Raw genomic sequence first — 23,363 nt, 5'->3', positions numbered from 1 at the left:
GTTTTATATTGGTTTTTTATTCAAATATTTGACAAAATTTTCCCTACGTCAATAAAATAAAGTCAGTTTTTTACTGTTTCCAGGTTTTTCTTTATAATTTTAACAATTAAATATAATATAAATCTTCATTATCTTTTATTTGAATTATCATACACATTAAAATGTGAAGTATAAGCTAGAATAGCACTTTTTTCAACGAATATTTTAATGACATTATATCAAAATAATTCCTCTTAAATATCACACAACATATGATTGGGAAGTATAGCCATTTCTTGGAGGTATAATATTTACAAAAATACCATTAATTCTGTTTTTATCAGAAGTTAAAAAATTGAACAATTCTAAAACAATGGTTGGCTGTCTAGATATTGAGAACACTAAGACTACGGCTCTGTTCTATTGAAATAACGTTGCAAAAAGAGGGGTTCTGAAAGTAATCTACCTAATTTTTTTAAAAGAACCAACAAGTACTGTCAGTATCTTTTTTCTTGTAATCTAGCAGACAATCAAATCATAACACAATTTTCATGATAAAATATTCAGGTTTCTACTTCACATTTAAAAAAATATACTGATCAATAAAATGTTCAAAATTTTACGTTGTACTAATTGAAAAAATATGTTGTAATTCTTATTTTAAAGTTACATTTTTATCCCTGACAAAATCATAGACGACTTTTAAAGGCATCTTATCTAAACTTTTTGAAGAAAAACTTAAAAACGTTAATTAAGTATGAAAACTATTTTCTTCGATTTTTCTGAAGTTATTATCGCATTCTATGGGTTTTTTATTATCATTTACTTATATCGAAAGTGCCAAACATTGTACCCCAACTTATTCATTTAATAAAAAACGAAGCGTGTGCACTTGTCTGTCTACTTATTTTCAAAGACAGTCACAGCTATACTTATTATATTTTTGTTAGAGACTTGAAAAATACTTTAAATTTTTATTTTCTTTCAAAAAGTTATTTACAGGAATAAGGGATAGGAAACCTGGCCATAAATTAGGTCCCGGCCTAGTTTTAAAAGGGATAATGCAACTTTTACCATTTTCTAATTAAATGAAGTCATTGGCGGACGGCTCCTATTGGCTACTGCCCTAAACCAATAGTGTTTGGTAACTTGGGCTTGTTTTGTACCAACCAATAGACAACTGGCAGATGGCAATATAAAAAATGGGGCAAAGTGCGCATCATAGAAAAATTTCAAAACACAAACGAATTTCTGCTTCTAAAATAAGAATAATAAAACATAAACAAGTGATGTTTGATCACAACAGCTTATTTTCAAATTTGCTTAGAGTTACACAATCAGAAAAGGAACCTATAGAAAAACAAAACAAAAATGGAGGAATTATTTTTTTGGAATGTAAGTAGTTAAGAATTTAAATTTTTTAGCTTATAAAGAAACTGTTGTATTTGGTCCATTCAAATTTTAAAAATTTCATGCAGAAATGATAACCCAACTTAAATGAATACGTACACAAAACTAGTTCTATATGTAAATAAATGTGTACTTTTTTATATCATTTTTAATAAATTTGCTATAATTTATTACACAATTATTTGAGTATTTCTGTTTATTTTAAACGTTAAATTAAGTTTTTGAAGAAAAAAAATTAATCATCTCTAATTTTGGCATGGAACAGTTAATTGATTAAATGTAACAGGTGCACTTATTCACTTATAATTGATTTATTTATTTTCAACTTTGAATTTAGTAAGCCATGATAACAAAATATTTTTCAATTTCATTTTACTCATAAATAAAATACAAACAAATATTTTTCAGGCCAACCCAATTAACAATAAACTGTCTGAAAAATCTAAATTGATACAGTAAACAATATGAAATTTTGGAGGAAATAATAACATAATTGAAATAAAAGCCATTGACATATTATTATTGGTTCTATAAAAAGTTCTATTTTTACTTTAGACTAGCTACCTGAATTTTATTCTATACTTTATATTCTTAACGCTTATTTAGCTATATTATTAGAGTTGATAACGAACTAATGCACCATCCCATAACAGGTTTTTTAGGCCTAGGCTTGAAATAGGCCTGAAATAATATTTTCCTATGTTTCCCATCCCTTATCCCTGGTTATTTATAAAATAATTTTTTTCTGTCAACACTCTCTATACATTTTCTCAGAGAGAGAGCAGACAATGGGCTGTTTAATTCGCTAGTTCCCAAAGTATTACAATAACGTTTTTTTCGTTGACTTCACAACCTTGGGGACTTTTCTTGAATTATGATTGATTGGTTCATTTATTGCGTGTCCAAACCTTTCAACCACTAATTGTAAACTTCAGAAGAATTAATTTTGTGTATCATTATTGGGGATGTACATCAAATTTTTGGCCATTGTCTTATCCCTTTAGATCCCTGGAAAAAAATCGTTTGAAATTTATTTTATTTTTTCAAAAAGTATTTATAAAATATTTTAGAATAAATTTCTGTCAACACCCGCTATCACATCTCAGAGATAGGGGACAATGAGCAGTTTACTTTATAACACTAGTAGTAGTCCCCAAAGTTTTATAAGAAAGTTTTTCTATTTGTTAACAGCTTTGGGGACTTTTGATTGTTTAGTTCATTTGTTGAGTGTCAAAACCTTTCAACCACTAATTGTAAACTTCAGAAGGGTTGATTTTGTGTATTATCATTGGGTATGTACATCAATTTAAAGGCCATTGTCTTATCCCTGGATAAAATCCTTTGAAATTTATTTAATTTTTTCAAAAAGTATTTATAAAATATTTTTGAATAAATTTCTTTGAACGCCCGCTGTACATTTTCTCAGAGAGAAGAAGGACAATGGGCTGTTTAATGCACTAGTCCCCAAAATTTATAATAACATTTTTTATTTGTTGACTTTGTGGACTTCAGTGAATTTTGATTGGCTGGTTCATTCAATGTTTAAACTTTTCAACCACAAATTTTCATCTATAGAAGGTGTAATTTTGTGTATCCTCATTGGTCATTGGTCATTGTCTTATCCCTTTAGGTCCCTGACATTTACTCAACATATTTAGTAAACTTAACATAAATAAAAAGTCATGTATTTCCATCAACAAATTTGGATAAAATATTTTGAAACAAGGAAAAAATTTTCCAAATCATTGTAAACTTAGATGCTAGGAACTTTCCTGGAATGTTTTAGTAGGCCATTTTGATAATTCAATACCTAACCCCACAAAATCGTTTTTAGGAGATTTAAAAAGAAAAGAAGGCGTCTTAACTTTTTAAATTTTATTTTAAATAGCTAGTCGGTGTATTTAGTAAGTAGTAGATGTAACATTTTCCATAGAATTTAGATATGCAATCGGTTTTATTGTAGACCTCTTTTTTTAAAGTAATTAAATTTTTTTTTAATAATTAGGTGGGTTTTAAGATACTAGAACGCAACAAAAAAAAGAAGATAATTGCCATTATGAACAAAAATAGTAAGATCTTTAATTTGACACCTTACTTTTTTAATTCTGTTAAGTAATTATTAAAAAAAAAATCTTTTTTTTGAACCCAGGAGAATAAAAACTTTTAACTTAAATATATCATTACAATACACAGGCATAAGAAATAGTTGTTTATATATACTTTTAGAGTGAGAAAAATATTACAAATCCATTCTAAGCAAAATTGAAATAAAAAGTTTACAAACTAGTAAATAAACTACAATAAAAGAAAGTATATGAAAATATTATACAGGCAACCATTTTAAATCCTTGTTTTTTGAGAGTAAAAATGGGAAGGGGGTAAAGAGGGGGTTAAAGTATGTGTTGCCTGTTTAATACAATATGTTAGGTCATTTCTTTTATTTAAATTTTTTACTTTTTTTCCATTCTAAAGGTATATATGAACCCATATTTTTTATGCCTGTGTTAGGATATATTTATGTTCAAAGTTTTGATTAAACCGAGGTTTTAAAAAATCGATTTTTTCAATAATTACCTGACAAAATTTAAAAAGTAAGATGTCAAATTGAAGATCTTACTATTTTTGTTCATAATGGCAATTTTCTTTTTTTTTTGTTGCGTTAAAGTACCTTTAAACCGACTTAATTATTTTTTTAAAACTTGAATTACTTAAAAAATAAGAGGTCTACAAAAAAAATGATTGCATATCTAAATTCTATGGAAAATTATACATCTACTACTTACTAAAAACACCGACTAGCTATTTAAAAAAAAATTTAAAAAGTTAAGACACCTTCTTTCAAACTAATTTAAACCAACTGCAGTTCTCACATCATAAACTTTATCCAATAAAAAGTCTTTAGTTTTGGTTTGAATTGTTGCAAAATAGCTAGAATAGAACATTGATTTTTTCCCTTGATGTTAGTAAAGTATTTGATAAAAATTATCAATAATCAACTTCTAGGCTGGGATTTAAAGGGGCAAGACAATAGCAAATAATTTGATGTAATCTCCAATGATGATACATAAAATTACCCCATCTTCAGATTACAATTAGTGATTGAAACGTTTGGACACTTAACTTAATGAATCAACCAATCAAAATTCAAAAACTTGGTTGTAAAACTTTGGGGATCATTGAAATAAGCAGCCCAATGCTCCCTCCCTCCCTGAATTCTATGATATTTTATGAAGATCATTTTGTGTTAACTACTGATGTACATACAGAAACTAGGTTTTGAAAAGACACACTCTGAAAATAATATCATTTGAGCACGCGTTGTTAATCATTCTTTTCATGTATAAAAAATTTCCTTTCATAAACAGACAAAATTTAATTTTTAATCTTTTAATATTCAGATTCTTTTTTTCTTGAAAATATTAAATTACTTTTCACTTTTTTGTATATAATTTTAAATCATTAAGAGATTCCAAAATTAACAAATTATTGGGGAATAGTCCCTTTTGTAACAAAGCCTCTTACAGGGCGTCGTTTCGTCGTATTTTCGTACTAGCCTTCAAGGACGTCCAAAGGGGGGGAAGTAAAGGGGTGATTACCCCCTCCCCATATAAAGTTTACCTCTACCTTAGGGGTGCCGTAGGCACAAAATAGAAAAATAACTCAATCAAACATTTCAGTAAATATCAAAATCTTTTTTTTATGGGCAATTTATTTTAGCAGGCTGCCAGGGTGGTGGGACCCTCCCCAAAACTAGTTAAAAAAGCAAATTCTTTCCACGGGGTAAAATCCCCCCCCCCCCCCGATATAAATACGCTTGGACATCCTAGGTAGCTTTTCTCTGCACGGCCAATTACCTGATCCTGCGGGGCCATCACCTTCTTAACTTTTGTAGATTGCAATTATTGGTTGAAACGTTGAACCCTTGCTTTGCAATTATATAAAAGCTTCTATTATAAAAATCGTATAAAGTATGATTTTGAATGACAACTTTTTGTAGCCAGTCATACATTTTTCTTCTAGAAATTCAGAGACTATAAGCTGTAATTTGAGATTAAGTGGGAAACTGATATACTTTTTAAAAGCGAAGCTATTATATATCTAGGGTCCGTCCGTACGTCACAGTTACCTCTTTTCGTGGATTTAGGCACGTTAGAATTGTTTTATCGGTTTAAAACGTTGGATGATGATTCTTGTACTAATAAGGTACGGTTTAGAAAGCAAAGTACCCGTATAATCGTTACCAGAAAGTCCGTACGTCTGCAGTTTTATGAAGATCTATTTGTCTAATGAAAATCAATTTGTAAGTCAAAAGGTTGGGGCTAAACAGGTTTTCTCCAAGTGCTTTATTCTTATACCTCTACACAACCTGTACCTTTTTAATTTAAATCTTCATTAATCAACCTTTACTTTGACATTAAACTGTTAGGAAAGCTGAAAAATATCTTTTCTTGTTGAAAAAAGTTGACTCCAATAAGAAACACTTTTCGGATCTACTGCAGTTCATGGTAAAATATTGCTGGTAACGATTGCTTCCTGGTTCCTGGCAATATTCCAAAATTCCTGGATCCAGCAGCACGCATATTCCACTAAATCCTAGGTTCCTGTTAGCTGGCAATTTGCAAATTTTCCAAGTTACCAGCAATGACAGAAGATTACTGGCTTACAGGAGTTTTTACCCCATACCCTTTTTCACAATTTCTTAGGGAGTAAACAGCAATGATTAATAAGGGACAGTAGCTTCAATTATTTTATGTGCATTCCTATTAGAGGTGGGGGAAGGATTTAGGAGAGTGGGATCATTACCTTTAAATTTAACTGTTTCTATCTTAATATCAACTTTCGCGCCAAAATTTTGGCGCGCTTATTTATTTTTATAATACATTGAAAAGATGGGGAGATATATTTGTAATTATACTCGTATTGATAGGATGATTTTATTCTTAATGAAGCACTGAATTTAAACAGTAAATCCAACGAACTTGAACACCTGTAAAATTTAAAACTTAAAAACTATTAATTTAAAAAAAAACAGTATGAAAAAAATTGTGTAGGTATAAACTTGTTGAAAATTACGTAAATTAATATAGGATTCAGTTTAAGGGCGCTCTTGGACTGTTTGGTAACGGTTTTATAGTTTTTACACTTTTTCAATCAAAGAAATTTTCCAAGAATCATCATCCAAAGTTAGAAAATGATAGAACAATTCTAACATGTCTAAATTAACAAAAAATAACTGTGATGTACAGACAGACGTACAGGCCATGATTATAGAAAAGCTTCACTCTTATAAATTCATTAGTAGGAAATTGATTTGAATGAAACTATGGAAGTAATCAATTAGCTTATGGCGGAAGATTTTTATTTCAAATTATTCTATACCCTCCCCTTTTTAGGCTTTCAAAGCTTAAGTCAATAAACCTTTACACACATAAAATTAAATTCGCGCCAAAATTTCGTTACTATTCCTGAAGGTGCCTAGCGACCTCACAGGCTCTCAATCCATCCCACTCAATTCTGTACACTGTCCAGATAGCTATGGCGCTAGTTTTTAAATTCCATTTACGCCATCCCCTCCCCTTTTAAGACTGTATGAACATTAGGGGAAAGTTTAACAGTTTTTTTTACCTAGACACCATAAAACGCATCAAAACTTCAAACATAGTTAATAGTTCCTTCAATTCAATTCATATGATAAGGTATTGTAAATTAATCCGGCCGTGCCAATAAGAAATTTTTAATTTATCCATCAATTGAAATACTTTTAGAGGTGGGTTTAGTGGTTGGGGTATATCCTTCTTAGAACATAAGTATTTAAGACATATACCACAAGCATAAAGGGTCTCTATATTTAAAGGGGTAGATAAATAGCCTAAAACCATACAAAATAATATAGTCTTATAATTATTTAAAAGTATAATTTTTTATGGGGGGAGAGGCTAATTTTTTTCTAGGGGCGATTTCTCTTGGTATTCTCCCCCTAAAAATAGTTTTTAACCTTCCCAGGACCTATGAGAAGCTATCCTGTAAATGAGAAACATAATGATTCAGTTGTTAGTGAGATACTTTTGAACAGACAGACACAAACATCCTGTTACTTTATTAAAAGGATACGATTTCCGGGCTACTTTTTAGTTTTACTTTAAACGTGTACATATTTTTCTTGACTGTTGATAAATATTAGTAATGGGGTATATTTATACTCTTTCCCCTGCCCCAAATATAATTTTATTTAAACAATTCAGCGACTATCTTATTAGTAGTAACTGCATTAGGGTTTTAAATTTACTGTTAATAATTGTAGAACTAAACAATATTTATAACTTCTCTTTCACACTCCCCCCCCCCCCCTCCTTACCCCAAATGACTGTCTAGTAAAACTGCCTGGAAAAAATTATCATTTTAATTTTAAAAATAGATAAGACAGACCAACATAAAAATTTAACCTCTCATACTATTCCATTTTTAAATATGTTTGGTGTTTAAATTTATATTTAAATTAGCGCATCAATTACTGAAAACAAGAGGTTTGATATATATTCAAACTGCCCCCCCCCCCTTTCTCTCATTCTTTCCCCCTTGGTGTTTAAATGTATTTGTATTTTGGCGCTACGAGTACCAACAACATCTCTCGTCAAATCTTATTGACTGACTATTTTAAAATCGTTAAGTTTACTTATTTTTATATCTTCCATCTATACCTAGCCCCTCCCCAATTAGTACAGAGTGGCACAACCCCTATCCACCCCACCCAATGCATTGGTCTTTCAGACAAACATGCCAAAATAGCTGCTTCGAGTAGCGTGAATCTTATCAATCTCTAATTGTGGGGTAAGTGTGATAATAGGGTAAGTGGAATTAAAAGGGAAATATTGCTTTTTAACAGGAATATTTCAAACCTGGCAGAGTCCAGGAATGTGCATAAATTGCCAGCAACCAGGAAAGTTGAACATTGGTGGCTCCAGAAATATTTCTTGTTATGCTAGATCCAGGATTCTTGGAATATTGCTAGGAAACAGGAAGCATTCGTTACCAGCAATGTTTTACCATGAACTGCAGTAGATCCCACTTTTCTTCTTCTAAATTTAAAATGATATTCCATTATGGCTTAAAAATGTCTAATATCCGCTGGATTAGCACTGGTTCTCAGTCATACTGTAAAATCATGTTTAGCAATGTATTACACACAATTTTCATCAAATAAAAATATCTCTGGGGGCTAACAAAACTTGTTTTGGTCTTAAAATTGTATAATTTTTTTTGGGGGGGACGGCAATTTTTCTTGTGAGGGTGGTGGTACCCTCCCCTTAAATAATTATAAATCTTCTCAGGACCTATGAGAAGCTACCCTGTAAAGGAGAAACATATTGATTCAATGTTTAGCAAGGTACACACACAAACAGACACAGATCATATTGCTTTATTATAAGGATAAATGGGGTATTCCTATCCAGTTTTTTGTTTAGAAATGAATATCGGTCCTATCGGTCCATCATTTATTCCCTCGGGTAAAAAATATTTATTCCTAAACAAAAAACTGGATAGGAATATCATTCTCATTTAAACAAAAACTCATTTTTATGCTAAAATGTGGTTTAATTTTGGTTTTTATATTTTATTTATTTCCCTGATATTATTTTTCTTTTTTTTAGTAATTAATAAAAATTCTTAAATCTTCCAAAAAAAATTAAAATCTTCTAAAATTGATACCAGGGATATAAATGATCATACCGGGGAAATAAATAAATATTTACACCCACTATTTAAGGGGTCGTTTATATGGGAATGTATTTTGACTGTTAAGAAATGGTAAAAATTTCCTTTCCCCAACTGTAACATTCCCTTGCAGAATATATAAAAATAATAAATATAATATACCTAGATGCTCCATCTGACAACAAAAATTTGTCAAACTTTAAAAGGGAATACATAGCAGAAAAACACCCTTGTTTACTTTTTGCATTCAAGTTATTTGAGCGGCGAAACTTTTCGAGGATATAATTTCTAGAAAGCTACTTTTATCCTAAGGAATTAAACAATTAATGGTTAACTTATTAAAGATCTGTCATGTGCTTCACGAAGATTTACCTAAAAGGAAATATTTTTTTACATGATATAATTTAACTAAGAAAAACTATATCTTAAGAAATGCGACTATTATAAATGACTTATTATGTAAACGAAAAGAAAAAATTATGACCTTTCCTACTGTATTCAATCTGAGGTGGATTCTTTTAAAAAATTGCCCCACTAATCGCTTAGTGGGGCAAAATTGTTTTCGTGAAAAATCCACCAAAATAACATTAAAAATCTACAAAAATTAAATGAAATCTTATGTTAATAACCCTTTCATGATTTTGTTTAATTTTTGTAGATTTTTTATGTGATTTTGGTGGATTTTTCAAGAAAACAATTTTGCCCCACTAAGCAATTAGTGGGTCAATTTTTTTTTAAGAATCCACCTCTCTGTACACAATTTCAACCAATGACAAGTCTGAAATGTACCTCCACTGTTCTCCTATGAGCTGATTTCTTGAGTATGTCTCTAGATTATCTCTATTTCTTGAGTATGTCTCTAGATTATCTCTATTTCTAAAGTATGTCTCTAGATTATCTCTATTTCTAGAGTATGTCTCTAGATTATCTCTATTTCTAGAGTATGTCTCTAGATTATCTCTATTTCTAGAGTATAATGTCTCTAGATTATCTCTATTTCTAGAGTATGTCCTTAGATTATCTCTATTTCTAGAGTATGTCTCTAGATTATCTCTATTTCTAGAGTATGTCTCTAGATTATCTCTATTTCTAGAGTATGTCTCTAGATTATCTCTATTTCTAGAGTTTGTCTCTAGATTATCTCTATTTCTAGAGTATGTCTCTAGATTATCTCTATTTCTAGAGTATGTCTCTAGATTATCTCTATTTCTAGAGTATGTCTCTAGATTATCTCTATTTCTAGAGTATGTCTCTAGATTATCTCTATTTCTAAAGTATGTCTCTAGATTATCTCTATTTCTAGAGTATGTCTCTAGATTATCTCTATTTTTAGAGTATGTCTCTAGATTATCTCTATTTCTAGAGTATGTCTCTAGATTATCTCTATTTCTAGAGTATGTCTCTAGATTATCTCTATTTCTAGAGTATGTCTCTAGATTATCTCTATTTCTAGAGTATGTCTCTAGATTATCTCTATTTCTAAAGTATGTCTCTAGATTATCTCTATTTCTAGAGTATGTCTCTAGATTATCTCTATTATGAAAATTTCTCTGAGTGACTTAGCACCTGTCTAATACAAGATTAATAACATTTATCATAAAAGCGAAGCTTTTTAAAATTAGGGTTAGGTAGCCTGAGGCGGTATGGATAGCTCGTAAAATTATTTTAGGCCTAAAATAGCCTAAGGAATAGTCTGATTATGTTATAATCTTTAATTTATAACATTCATTTTATTTCAGAACTTTTATGTTTTACATGGCTTTACGTGGATATCAGAATAATAAGACTTGGGCTAACAAAACTGCTTTGAATTTTCTCGATTTTCATTTTAATATTCGTGGAAAATTGTCTGTAATACGATGCTATACATGATTTTTAAAGTATGGTTGAGAATCGGTTCTAATTCAGTGGATATTAATTGGTTTCGAAGACATACTGGAATAGTTATTTCTCGTATCGTATTATAAACGGCTTTCCGCGGATATAGAATGTACAATTATAAGATTAAAACTAGTTTTTTTAGCCCCGTGGTGCCGAAGGCACCGGCTAAAAAAAATAGTTTTAATCTTATGATTGTACATTTCTACATTCGTAGAAAACTGGATATAATACGATGCTAGACATAGTTTTTTCGTATTCATGAGAACCGGTTCCTATCCACTGGATTCAAATGAATACGAGAATAGTTATTTCTCGCATCGTATTATAAACGGCTTTCCGCGGATATAGAATGTACATTTATGAGATTAAAACTAGTTTTTTTAGCCCCGAGGTGACGAAGTCACCGGCTAAAAAAACTAGTTTTAATCCTATGATTGTACATTTCTATATTCGTAGAAAGCTGGATATAATTCGATGCTAGACATAGTTTTTTCGTATGGATGAGAACCGGTTCCTATCCACCGGATTCGAATGAATACGGGGAAAAGTATTACTACTCTGTGCAATAAATGTTTGTTTTCTCTTTTTAAGAATTGTTGAGCCTTGCTTTTATGAATATTATTTTCCATACTTTAGTTTATTTATGTAATTTTCAACAAACTTGTATATTCTCACAACTATTATTAACTCTCATATAGAATTTATTAAAGTCCTTTCAAACTAGGGCCATAATATCAGTAACAGGTATATCTTATAGTTGATTTAGAAATGTCCTGTCGATTTCAAACATGACATAATGATGTTTTAAAAAGTGAAGCTTTTCTATAATTAGGATCTGGCTGTCCGTACGTCCGTAACGGATAGCTTTTTTTGTTAATTTAGGCATGTTATAATTTTCAATGTAGTAGATTTAGAAATCGTAGCAACTCTATAATCATAACCCGAAGGTTGATTTTTAAATTTTTTAAACAGCAATTGTTTATGTAATATAATCATCCGATTAATCTGATTTTTGGAGTACTGATTCCTATTACAACAAGGTACAATATTATAAGCGAAGCATCTCTATAATCAAGTCTTAAAAATGTCAGTATGACCTTAAGCAGAATTCTTTATTTAAGAATTTACGCATAACTTTGTCATAACTTATAAATTTATATTTTGTATATTCAGTTCTGACACACTACAAGAGTTAATGTTCGTCTGTAAACCGTTTCAGAGCTTCGCTTTTATGGATGTTGACACTACAAATAATGATTAAACCTAGAAAATCTTTTTTCCCAAAAATATTGAATTTTAGATCTTTTTAGATCTGTCGATTTGTACCGAAGTAGTTTTGGAACCGCTGAACTGAAATGTTTCAATTTTACAATGTAGCTTTTCATCGGTTTTGGGTAGGTTTATAACTTTTGGGGTACCACATCCCTCCCTTCTTCAATTCTTTAATTTTATATTTGAAAAACTAAAATATTGAGGTTGGTCGATACACACCCAAAAACTAAAAACACCCCCCAAAACAAACAAAATTGTTTTATTTTTTCTTTATGAAACTAAAATAAAAACTGTGGGGGATGGTGATCAAATTAAACCCTTCTCCCCAAACCTCATGTGCCTCTAGGGTGAAACAGCTAGTATTATAATACAGTTTAATTTCCTCTTTTAACATACATAAATGATAATATTTAAAACTAAATAAATATTTATACCCACATATGTACACATATTTAAACTATTACATTCAAGGATAAAAAAATATAGCGTGGAGACAATGGGCTGTTTATAAACTAGTCCCAAAGGTTATATAATAACATTTTATTTTTGTTGCCTTAACAAAATTGGGGACTGCTAATGAATTTTGATTGGCTGTTTTATTAAGTTGAGTGCCTAAATGTTTCAACCAATAATTAAAATCGAAAGAAATAGCAATTTTGTGTAGGATCATTGGAGAGGTACATAAATTTTTCGGCCATTGTCTTATCCCTTTGGATCCTTGGAGTTTACATGGAGAGGAAATTGGCATCATTATTTCACTTACATACGGGACACAAATATAAACATACATTAAACATTATAGGCCATGTATTTTCTTATACAATATTCAAATGTATTCAAATAACCTTTTTGTATAAAGAGTTTTGTTATTTATGTAATAACCTATATAAAGTCAGCTATAATAAGAATGGGTACATAAAAAAAATAATCAGAGGTGGATTCTTAAAAAAAATTTGCCCCACTAATCACTAAGGGGCAAAATTGTTTCCGACAAAAATCCTTCAAAATTGCATAAAAATCTACAAAAATTAAATAAAATCTTATGTTAATAACCCTTTTATGATTTTGTTTAATTTTTGTAGATTTTTAATGTGATTTTGGTGGATTTTTTACGAAAACAATTTTGCCCCACTAAGCGATTAGTGGGGCAATTTTTTTTTAAGAATCCACCTTACAGGTATGAATAGCAATTGAGAAAATCATATATCTCCTACAGAGTTGCGGACGGATAGACAAAGTGAATTATAAAGTAGTATAAAGTAAAAATCTTTGGAATGCTTACTACTGATTGGATGCAAAATTGAATACAACTTGTTGCATCCTACACACACACACACACACACACACTCAAACACATACACATTTACACACACACAAATTGCAGAAAAGATTTAGGAAAATTTGCAACGAAAGCCGCAACAAGTACCGAGGTTGTAATTGATTTAAACCAAGTATTTTTCGTACATTTTGTCTTTATCAATATGTCTCTTAACTTAAGATGTCTTACCTTTCTAGTTTCTACAGGAAAGTATTTAAGTTTAATAAACTACTTATAACATCTTTTAAAAATTATTTGTCGGCATTTTTCCCTCAAAGTGCCTTGATAAGCACCTCCGTTCTTTGAGGCCAAGTTGAAAGTAATGGAAAGAGTGGTTTTCGGTGTTTATTACTTAGGTTAGGTTAGGTTACATTGGGTACTGGTTAGTCTAGCAGGGTTAGGACCCTTAGTAGGAATTATGCATAGTAAAAAAAGCTTCTCCTAAACCCTTTATTTTCAATTTGTTTTAAATGTAAAGGGAATAGGGGGGGGGGGGTCATTGCTCAACAGGCCTTTCGAGTTTGAAGGAAAGCGCCCTTTAGAGTTCAAAATTCTAAAAGTTGATACTCTAATCTTATACCTTTATTATAGAATGATTTTTAATTTAGGTTGAGAGTTGATTTAAGTTGATTGTTGGCAAACAAAATATATTTGGACGTTTTAGAAAAAATAAGGTAAATACTTTTTTTTGTGAAAATGATAATTGGAAAATTAAGTTGTTTTCATCTAATTATCAACTATAATAACAGGGATGAAAACATAAATAAACGTAAAGCTTAACAAATGATACAATAGACTTCAGAAGTGTAATCCTTAAGAACTTTTTGTGTGGCCTAATATGATATTTGTCATTTAGAACTAATGGCAAAAATTTACAATTTAGGTATCTGAGTTTAAAAGCGAACAAGAAAAGCAAAAGTCCCATAAAAACAAGAACGTGGTGAGGTCGAAGGAGTGTCACCACCACAACAATGATGAACAAAGAGAAGCTGTTGGGATGTGTGAAGAGCGGGGGCCTGACCCTCGGCACAATGATGGGGGTCATTGGCGGGGTCATCTTTGGTATCTGTCTCAGGAGCAGGCCTGAACCATGGACAGACAGGTACAGTTTTATACCTATTGCAGTGGTCTTAATGGAATAAGACAATTGAAGATAAATTGATGTACATCCCGCATGATGATACACAAAATTACCCATTCTGTAGATTAGACTAAACACTTAACACTAAATCACAAACATTAAGTCTATAGGGATCTGAAGGGATAAGTTAATGGCAGATAAAATGATGTACATCCCCAATTTTTATACACAAAATTACCCTATAGATTACAAATAGTTGTTGAACCTTTTGGACACTCAACTTAATAAACCAACCAATCAAAATTTCATAAAAGTCACCAAAGTTGTAAAACCAACTAATATAAAACTTTGAGGACCAGTGTAATAAACAGCCCCATGCCCCATCTCTCCCTGAAAAGTATATATACTTGTCTGATAAGACAATGGCACATAAATTGATGTACATGAAATTTACACAAAATTACCCCGTCCAGTGGTTGAAACGCTTAGACAATCAACTTAATAAACCAACCAATCAAATTAAATAAGAGTACATAAACTTTAAAATCTAACTTATATACAAATTTGGGGACCAGTGTAATAAATAAATAAAATAAGCGTAAAGCCCAATATCCCCTCCCTCCTGTGATTAATACCAAATACTGTACACAGTTATGGAATCTCGACCACAAAGATTTTTTTATCCAATCTTGATAAGTGAGGTATTTTTGGAAAGAGGAATATACATAGAAAACGCCTATGTAAATTAGAAAATCCGCAGAAATCTATTTGCAAGTTACGTGCAAAAGTCTGCAATATGACAGTATTGAAAAAACTTATAACATGTTTTATAATTTTTGATCACTAATTTTATATACATTTATCTGATATGTATATCAAAATCAAAAAGAACTATTTTCTTCAGATTTTCATACTTTGCAAAAATGTCTTGATTTTTGCAAATAACTTACAAATATGATTTCTGCGGATTTTCTAATTTACATAGGCGTTTTCTATGTATATTCCTCTTTCCAAAAATACCTCACTTGTCAAGATTAGATAAAAAAATCTTAGTGGTCGAGATTCCATAACTGTGTGTACTAATGGACACAGTTGTCTATATGTATAAGTTTATATCTGTGTATACTGAGAGAGAGGAGGGAGGGGAGAAAATGGGCTGTTTATTACACTAGTTCCCAAAGTTCTATAAAAATATTTTCTTATTAGTTGGCTTAACAACTTTAGTAACTAAGTGAGTTTTCATAAGTTCTTTAACCTGGATGTTCAAACGTTTCAACCACTAATTTTGATCTACATTAGGGGATGTGCATAATTTTATCTGCCATTGACTTTTCCATTAAGATTCCTGTAGACTTGTTGTTTGTGATTAAGTGTTTAGTCTTCTCTATTATCTCATAACAACAGACAACAGCACAAAGTTTTTAACCTTCACAAAAATTATAAAATGTATTTGGAACATAAAAAATAGATGCTTATAATAAAGTAAATGGGTGTCTGTCTGTCTGTACAGAAGGATCTCGCTGAAACTGAGCCGATTGTAGTTTCTTATAATGTAGTTTCTTATAGGTCCTGGGAAGGTTTTGGGGGAGGGTACCACCAACCTCCCAAGAGAAATGTTTTTCATAGCTTAAAATCTTTCGATGTTTTTATTATATATCGATTGGTTCTAACTAGCAGTGTTGAATTATTTTAATTTTCTTAAAATATAATCAAATCAAAGCATTAAAACTTTTCTCCAACTTGATTTTGAATTAGAAAGGGTGTTTTTTCACTGAACGTTGAAACGTTTGGACACGCAACTAAATGAACCAGCCATTCTAAATTCAGGTTATCATGCCAACAAATAATCAAACGTTATGATAAAACTTTTGAGACTAGTGTAATAAACAGCCCAATGTCCCCTCCCTTGATTGAGAATCTTTATTTAACGTCTATAACAAGATACGAAATAACAGAAGGACATACATACATTTCAATTTATGTAGGAACTTCGTTATCAAAATAATTTTAGCAATTTGTTGTTCTGCCTGCTTTGAATTGCAGCCAGGAAAATCAACTTTCTCCATATCATTTTTTTACAGACGTACGGACATCTCGAATTATAAATTAGCTTCGCCTTCTAGGAATGAAAAAAAACTGTCAATATGCGGACTTTATGCAACACTTTGTTAGTGATTCCATCTGTCTGAAAGTTAATCTCTCTTGTTGGCAGAATATGTGAATACCAGATTTTCTCACCAGAATCCTATTTTCCAGAATGGGAGAGGGGACATTTACACCCCAAAGTTTTATAATATTTTAGGGACTGCTAATGAATTTTGATTGGTTAAGGATCATTGAGTTGAGTGTTCTAACGTTTAAAACACCAATTTTAATCTACAGTAGGGTAAATTTGTGTATCACCATTGGGGATGTACAATGTACATCAATCTATCGGCTATTGTCTTATCCCTACCCATTTTGCCGCTAGCTGGTCACTAGTTCTGCCCTCCCTAACGCGAAGAGAATATTACTCCTGGAAAGCCAGGGATCTAAAGGGATAAAACAATGGCCGATACATCGATGTTCATCCCAAATGATGATAAACAAAATTACCCCTTCTGTATATTACATTTTATGGTTAAAACGTTTGGGCACTCATCTTAATGAATCAAATTTCATTAAATAGTCCCCAAGGTTGTTAAGTCAACGAATAAGAAAACTTTATTATAAAACTTTGGGGACTAGTGTATTAAACAACCCATTCTTCCATATCTTCTTTCTCTATATTTCTAGACTTTAATGCAAGAATTAAATGTGACCCCCCCTTCCACTTTCAAGCGACGTTATTCCAATCAAAGAAGATGGGATTTTACAGATTTAGAACAGAAGGAATTATCTAATTCTTATTAATTATTAAAACCTTTCATTAGTACTTTTATAAATTCTATTAACATAGGATTTTGACTATCCTCACATTCAAGTAACATGATGTGTGTCGTTGTGTGTGTTTGTACCAAAAGATCTTGTTAACCGCTTGGTATGTGTTTACCTGTTTGGGGGAAAATGCTTATACTCTATTAAGAAAAATTGCCCCTTAAAAAGATACTAAAAGAATATTGAAATAATTTTAAAATTGTAGTTGTATAGAGTAGATTGTAATTACCTATAGGGGGCTTGGATTCTCGACGCCTCCACGCACCTTGAAACATACTCCGCGTCTTGGTTGCTGTGTTTTGGTACTATTTATGCCGCAAACCTAACGTCTTTAGTTATGACGCGGTGTTAAGCCGAGAATCGAACCTATCACCACCCCGACGACGAGCGGATGCTCTAAGATTGTATACAGTAGATAGAATACTAGATAATAATTTTAATATTCTGAGTTTTGTACAATAGTTATGGAATTTTTATTTGTATATCTGGCATACTTGACATTTTTTCACAGACATCTTATCTATTCACAATTACTCAGAAGAAAGGGGACCACTTCATTTTTATTATTTTCATCTTTGCAAATAATATTCCATCCTTGGTATAGCGGATATAATAACAAAGCTTGTCATATAAAAGTAACAGGATCTCTGTGTGTGTCTGTACCGAAGAATCTCGTTCACTGCTGAACCGATATGGTTCTCGTTTACAGTGTAGCTTCTCATATAGAAAGAATAAAGATGTATAACTACTTAGGTGTAGGTTACCACCACCCTCCCAAGGGAATTCGCAAAAAATATCTTGGCCTATATTCAAGATAGACGTTAAATAATTTTTATGAAGATTTTCCATTAAAATGTGTATCATTCTAGTATATAAAAATGTAAAAGGTTATTTGATTTCTAAAATATTTTATTTGTTTTATGATCACTAATAACTCAAATTATCCAACTATGATTTTTTTGTGTTTTGTCACTTACTAGCGACTGCGCCCCTAGCATCTAGGTGGCTTTGTATTCAAAGAAATAGATAGGGGACATAAAATTAGATTAAACCAATCTACAGATTAAATTTAAACTGAAAATTAGTTTAGTAGTTATTGAAATCTTAGGCTTCAGACAAAAAACCTTAGTACTTTACATATATAAAACTAGCGGCTACGCTCCTAGAGGCCTCTTGGGGCACTTGAGGAGGGGTAGTCGAATTTGATAACCCAATTTCTTATTTTAGATTTTATAAGAAAAATTTTAAAAAATATTTAGGGGGGGAAATTTATTTTTTTTTTGGGGGGGGGGGGGGGTGCCCGGTTCCCCCCCCCCCCCCCGTCATTTTTAATTTTAGTTAAAAAATGTTAAAAAAAAATTTCGGAGAGGTGGGGTATTTTTCATTTTGGGGAGTTGGGAGTGTCCCACCCCCCAAGAAAACAGTTATAAACCTTTCCGGGACTTATGAGAAGCTACCCTGTTAAGGAGAACCCGATCGGTTCAGAGGTTAGCGAGATCCTTTGAGACACACAGACAAACAAACAGACAAGCAGACAAACATCCTGTTACTTTAGTGTAAGGATGATAGATGTTATTATCCTTGTATTTTTTTTTATTTATCCAAAAAATACTACAACCATCAAAAAATAATTAATATTTTAGAGAGGTGATGTACGTGGCGTATGTAGGAGAGCTGTTTCTGCGAATGCTGAAGGCTCTAATCCTTCCCCTGATAGTTCCTAGCCTCATCACAGCTGTCGGCTCTCTAGATATGTCCCTCTCAGGAAAGGTAAGTGATATCCATGATTCCAGTATGGCTTTCAAACCGACAAAATCCGCTGGATAAGAACCGGTTCTGAAAAAACATGCATAGCATCGTATTACAGACAATTTTTCACATATATCAAAATAAAAATAATAATACACTCGGGGCTGACACAACTGGTTTCAATCTTAAGATTTTATGGTATCTGCAGAAAGCTGACTATAACACGATGCGATAAATAACTATTATAGCACAAAAACAACTAGAGTTATTAGAAATAACCAATAACTGAACAAATTATTAGAATATAAAATCCTTTAAAAACTTCCATTTACTGAACTACCAAAGTTGCTGAATGCAATAATAATATTGGATTGAACTATCATTATTCAAAGAACCAACTGTTTGATTGTTTAAGAGTCATAACTGTGCATGGTTTTGAGTTGCGCGTGTTTTAGGCCAAGGCATTCTCCCTACTTCAACTATTAATGTCGCGCACCTGACATAGCAGCAGTAGGAACCATTATGTAATTTATGTATCTTGGACCAAAACAAAATATTTGAAGGCAAATTTATTAACAATAAGTGTTTCTTTTATTAATTTCTAGGATTAAAGACATCAAGGACAACCTTTTCTACATATAATGTAATTTTTCAATTATAAAAAGAATTGATATAATTTTTTTACTAGCGGCTTCGCCCCTAGAGGGGTCTAGGAGTCCTTGAGGCTTGGGGGAAGTCGACCCCCCACTTTAAATAGTTTAAAAGAAAAAATATTGGTGTAGGGTCATTATTTTCTAGGGGAAATTTCTCTTGGAAGTGATATGTTACCCTCTCCAAAAATAGTTATAATCCTTCCGAGTACCTATTATAATCTACCCTGTAAAGGAGAACCATATCGGTTCAGTGTATAGCGAGATCCTTAGGTAAACACAGTATTGAAAATAAAGACTACATGCAAAAGAATGTTTATAAAACCACAACAGAAATATATATTCTATTTTTCTCAATAAAATAATACAAAAATAGAAATAGCCAGAGATCTAAAGGGATAAGACAATGTGTGCTTAATTTATATACATCCCAAATGAAAATACACAAAATAACCCCTTCTATAGATTAAAATTAAAGTAGTTGAAAGTTTGGACACTCAACTTAATAAACAAACCAATCGAATTAAAAGTACCTAAAGTTGTTAATCTAACGAACAAGAAATCGTTGTTATAAAACTCTGGTGCCTAGTTAAATAAACAGCCAATGGTCCTCTCTCTCTCTCTCTCTCTCTCTCTCTCTCTCTCTCTCTCTCTCTCTCTCTCTCTCTCTCTCTCTCTCTCTCTCTCTCTCTCTCTCTCTCTCTCTCTCTCTTCTCTCTCTCTCTCTCTGGGAAATATACCACATTACAGACATAGAGAGAGAGTTAAGTAAATATTGATTCTTATAGAACTGAAACCATTATTTCTTTCAGAGAATAGTTATTAATCGCATCGTATCATACACAGCTTTTCGTGGATAGTAAAATAAAAAGTTATAAGATTAAAACCAGTTTTGTTACCCCGAGGGGCCGATGGCACGGGCTAACAAAACTGGTATTAATTTTACGATTTTCATTCCAATAAGCGTAGAAAATTGTCTGTAACACGATGATTTACATGAGTTTTCAGTATGGCTTAGAACCGGTTCTTATCTAGCGTATATTAATCGGTTTCGCAGCCATACTGGAAAAAAAACTTTACCATCTATCGATTTTGGGGATTTCATTCAACTTATTTTTGACAATCTAATCCCCCCTTATATATTCTAGGTTGATGAAAAAACGTATCCTTAATTCTATCTGGGGACTCTTAACCCACTAGTAATTATTTTTAAGGTGTACTATCCCTTCAGAGCTACGTAACCTTTACTTCACCTAACCTTAAATAAGAATAAAAAAGAAGGTTTTTACAACAAAAATTCAATATAAGGAAAACCGCAAAATGTTTTTTTTCTCCAATGATTTATTCATATTTACCAAAAGGCTATTTTGTTCATAATAATTTGAGAGGATAATGTTTGTTATATATTTATTTATATGGTTTGAGGATTTTGTTTTAAAAAGTTTCTAGTCTCTAGTTTTATTTTTATTGTTCACAAAACAAATAGCCTGCTCTTCAAAATAACAAAGATGATTTGTAGAAAATAACAAGGATGAAAACATCCACAAGTAGCTAAGAACAAAAATTATTGAATGAATTGATATTCAGCTGTTGCAATAGAGGAAACAATTAAAGAGAATTTTTTAAAAAATTTAAGAAATTTTAAATCATGACCGAAGGACAGATGGACAAATCAATTTACAAAAAGATGCGCAAATGTCATAGGAATCATCACGGATAATATTAGGTTTCTATCGCGATACTGACTGACATAGCGATAAAGTGATTTATAGAGTGGCTTCAATACTAAAAAAAATAACACAATTTAAATATTTTAAGTGGAGTTTCTGACGCTTTTTAAAATGCACAACTATTACCATCATAAAAAAAAACCAAATTATATCTTTCACTATAATATCGGAAATGGACACTAATGAGCAATTTAAAGAATTAAACATATTTTTTACCTTTTCATAAGTTAGGTTAGGTTAAGTAAACATTAAAAAGCCCCACAGAAAAGGCACTTCATAGAGGGTTATTGATCTACTTTTTCTTTAAAATTTATTTCATTTTTTTGTGATTTATGAAAATCAAATAATTGTATAAATCATATAATATCCTAGGTTGGTATGAGAGCTATAGTATACTGTATGAGTACTACTAGTTATACTTGGTATAATTATATTATATCTTAGGTTGGTATGAGAGCTATAGTATACTATATGACTACCACAGTGCTAGCTGTTATACTTGGTATAATTATATTATATCCTAGGTTGGTATGAGAGCTATAGTATACTATATGACTACCACAGTGCTAGCTGTTATGCTTGGTATAATTATATTATATCCTAGGTTGGTATGAGAGCTATAGTATACTATATGACCACCACAGTGCTAGCTGTTATACTTGGTATAATTCTGGTTGTCACCATCCATCCTGGTGTTGCAGGCCAAGAGAGGGTAAGCTTTTATTTCATAACAATCCAATTGAATTATTTAGTAAGAGCTTTAAAAGAAAAAAAAGATAATTTTTAGTGTAGCTGGACAAAGTGTCTCAAAAATCAGATATATGCCATCATAAAAATGAGGGAGAAAAGAGGAGAAGTGGGAAAGAAAAACCCCTTAAAAAGAGATGTATATTCCCTCATTTTTAGGACGTCACAAGGCTGATTTTGAGACACTTTGTCAAGCAACATTTTTATTCTAAAATTTCATTACATGCTTTACTCCAGTAAATAGTCATTGAACAGCTGTTCAAGTAGAAAATAGCAACTACGTCACCAGCTTACAGGGAGGGGGGCCTTAAGATAACCTAAAACTCAACATTGGTATTTTTAAATTAAATAGCCTACAATTATCCCGAAACTTTCCCTAAAAGCCAAAACTTAATTGATAAAGAAGTGAGCAAGATCTTAACAGACAAACAAAATATCACTTTATTTATATTTTTTATTAAGATATCACTTGTCCTGGGCATGATGTTTAAACCCCAATTATTTACCTTGAGATGTTTTGGAACTCTAAAACATTAATTTTGAAGTATATTACTGGTTATCTGATGCAGGAGAATCTGTATCATCACTCCATTTCTCCATTGTATTAGGCTGATGCTAGCAAGGATTCCAGAGAGGTGACTACTCCCGATACTTTAATGGACTTGATTAGAAATCTGTTCCCACCAAATCTGATCCAGGCAACCATGCAACAATACAGGTATAGACAACTTTCTGCGGATATTGAAATGAAAAATCATGCGAATAAATTCAGTTTTGTAAGCCCCGAACGGTTAAAGGTTTTTATCCATGTGATGATTTTTTTTATGGAATATGCAGTTATTTTTGTTAATCGTAACAATTAAATGATTCTATAATGTATGGCTTTTAACATTAAATAATTGTTTTTATCTATAATC

General features: G+C 31.4%; 1 protein-coding gene across 2 annotated transcripts in view; it reads left to right on the top strand.

The window, feature by feature from the left end:
• Positions 1-23,363, top strand: part of LOC145319612 (excitatory amino acid transporter 3-like) — a 102,413-nt gene that overhangs the window by 38,674 nt on the left and 40,376 nt on the right. For both annotated transcript variants that reach the window (XM_080161845.1, XM_080161846.1), the window contains 5 exons: positions 14,182-14,247; positions 14,457-14,675; positions 19,214-19,340; positions 22,304-22,411; positions 23,055-23,164. In XM_080161845.1, the coding sequence (XP_080017971.1) occupies positions 14,545-14,675; positions 19,214-19,340; positions 22,304-22,411; positions 23,055-23,164 (476 nt within the window). In that variant the 5' untranslated portion in view covers positions 14,182-14,247; positions 14,457-14,544. The remainder of the gene's footprint in view (positions 1-14,181; positions 14,248-14,456; positions 14,676-19,213; positions 19,341-22,303; positions 22,412-23,054; positions 23,165-23,363) is intronic.

This window comes from Acartia tonsa, chromosome 5 (assembly GCF_053477335.1).
Source record: "Acartia tonsa isolate MP-2025a chromosome 5, ASM5347733v1, whole genome shotgun sequence".
Classification (NCBI taxonomy): domain Eukaryota; kingdom Metazoa; phylum Arthropoda; class Copepoda; order Calanoida; family Acartiidae; genus Acartia; species Acartia tonsa.
Note: the sequence above shows the minus strand (reverse complement) of the source record. Positions and strands in the feature narration are given on the sequence as shown.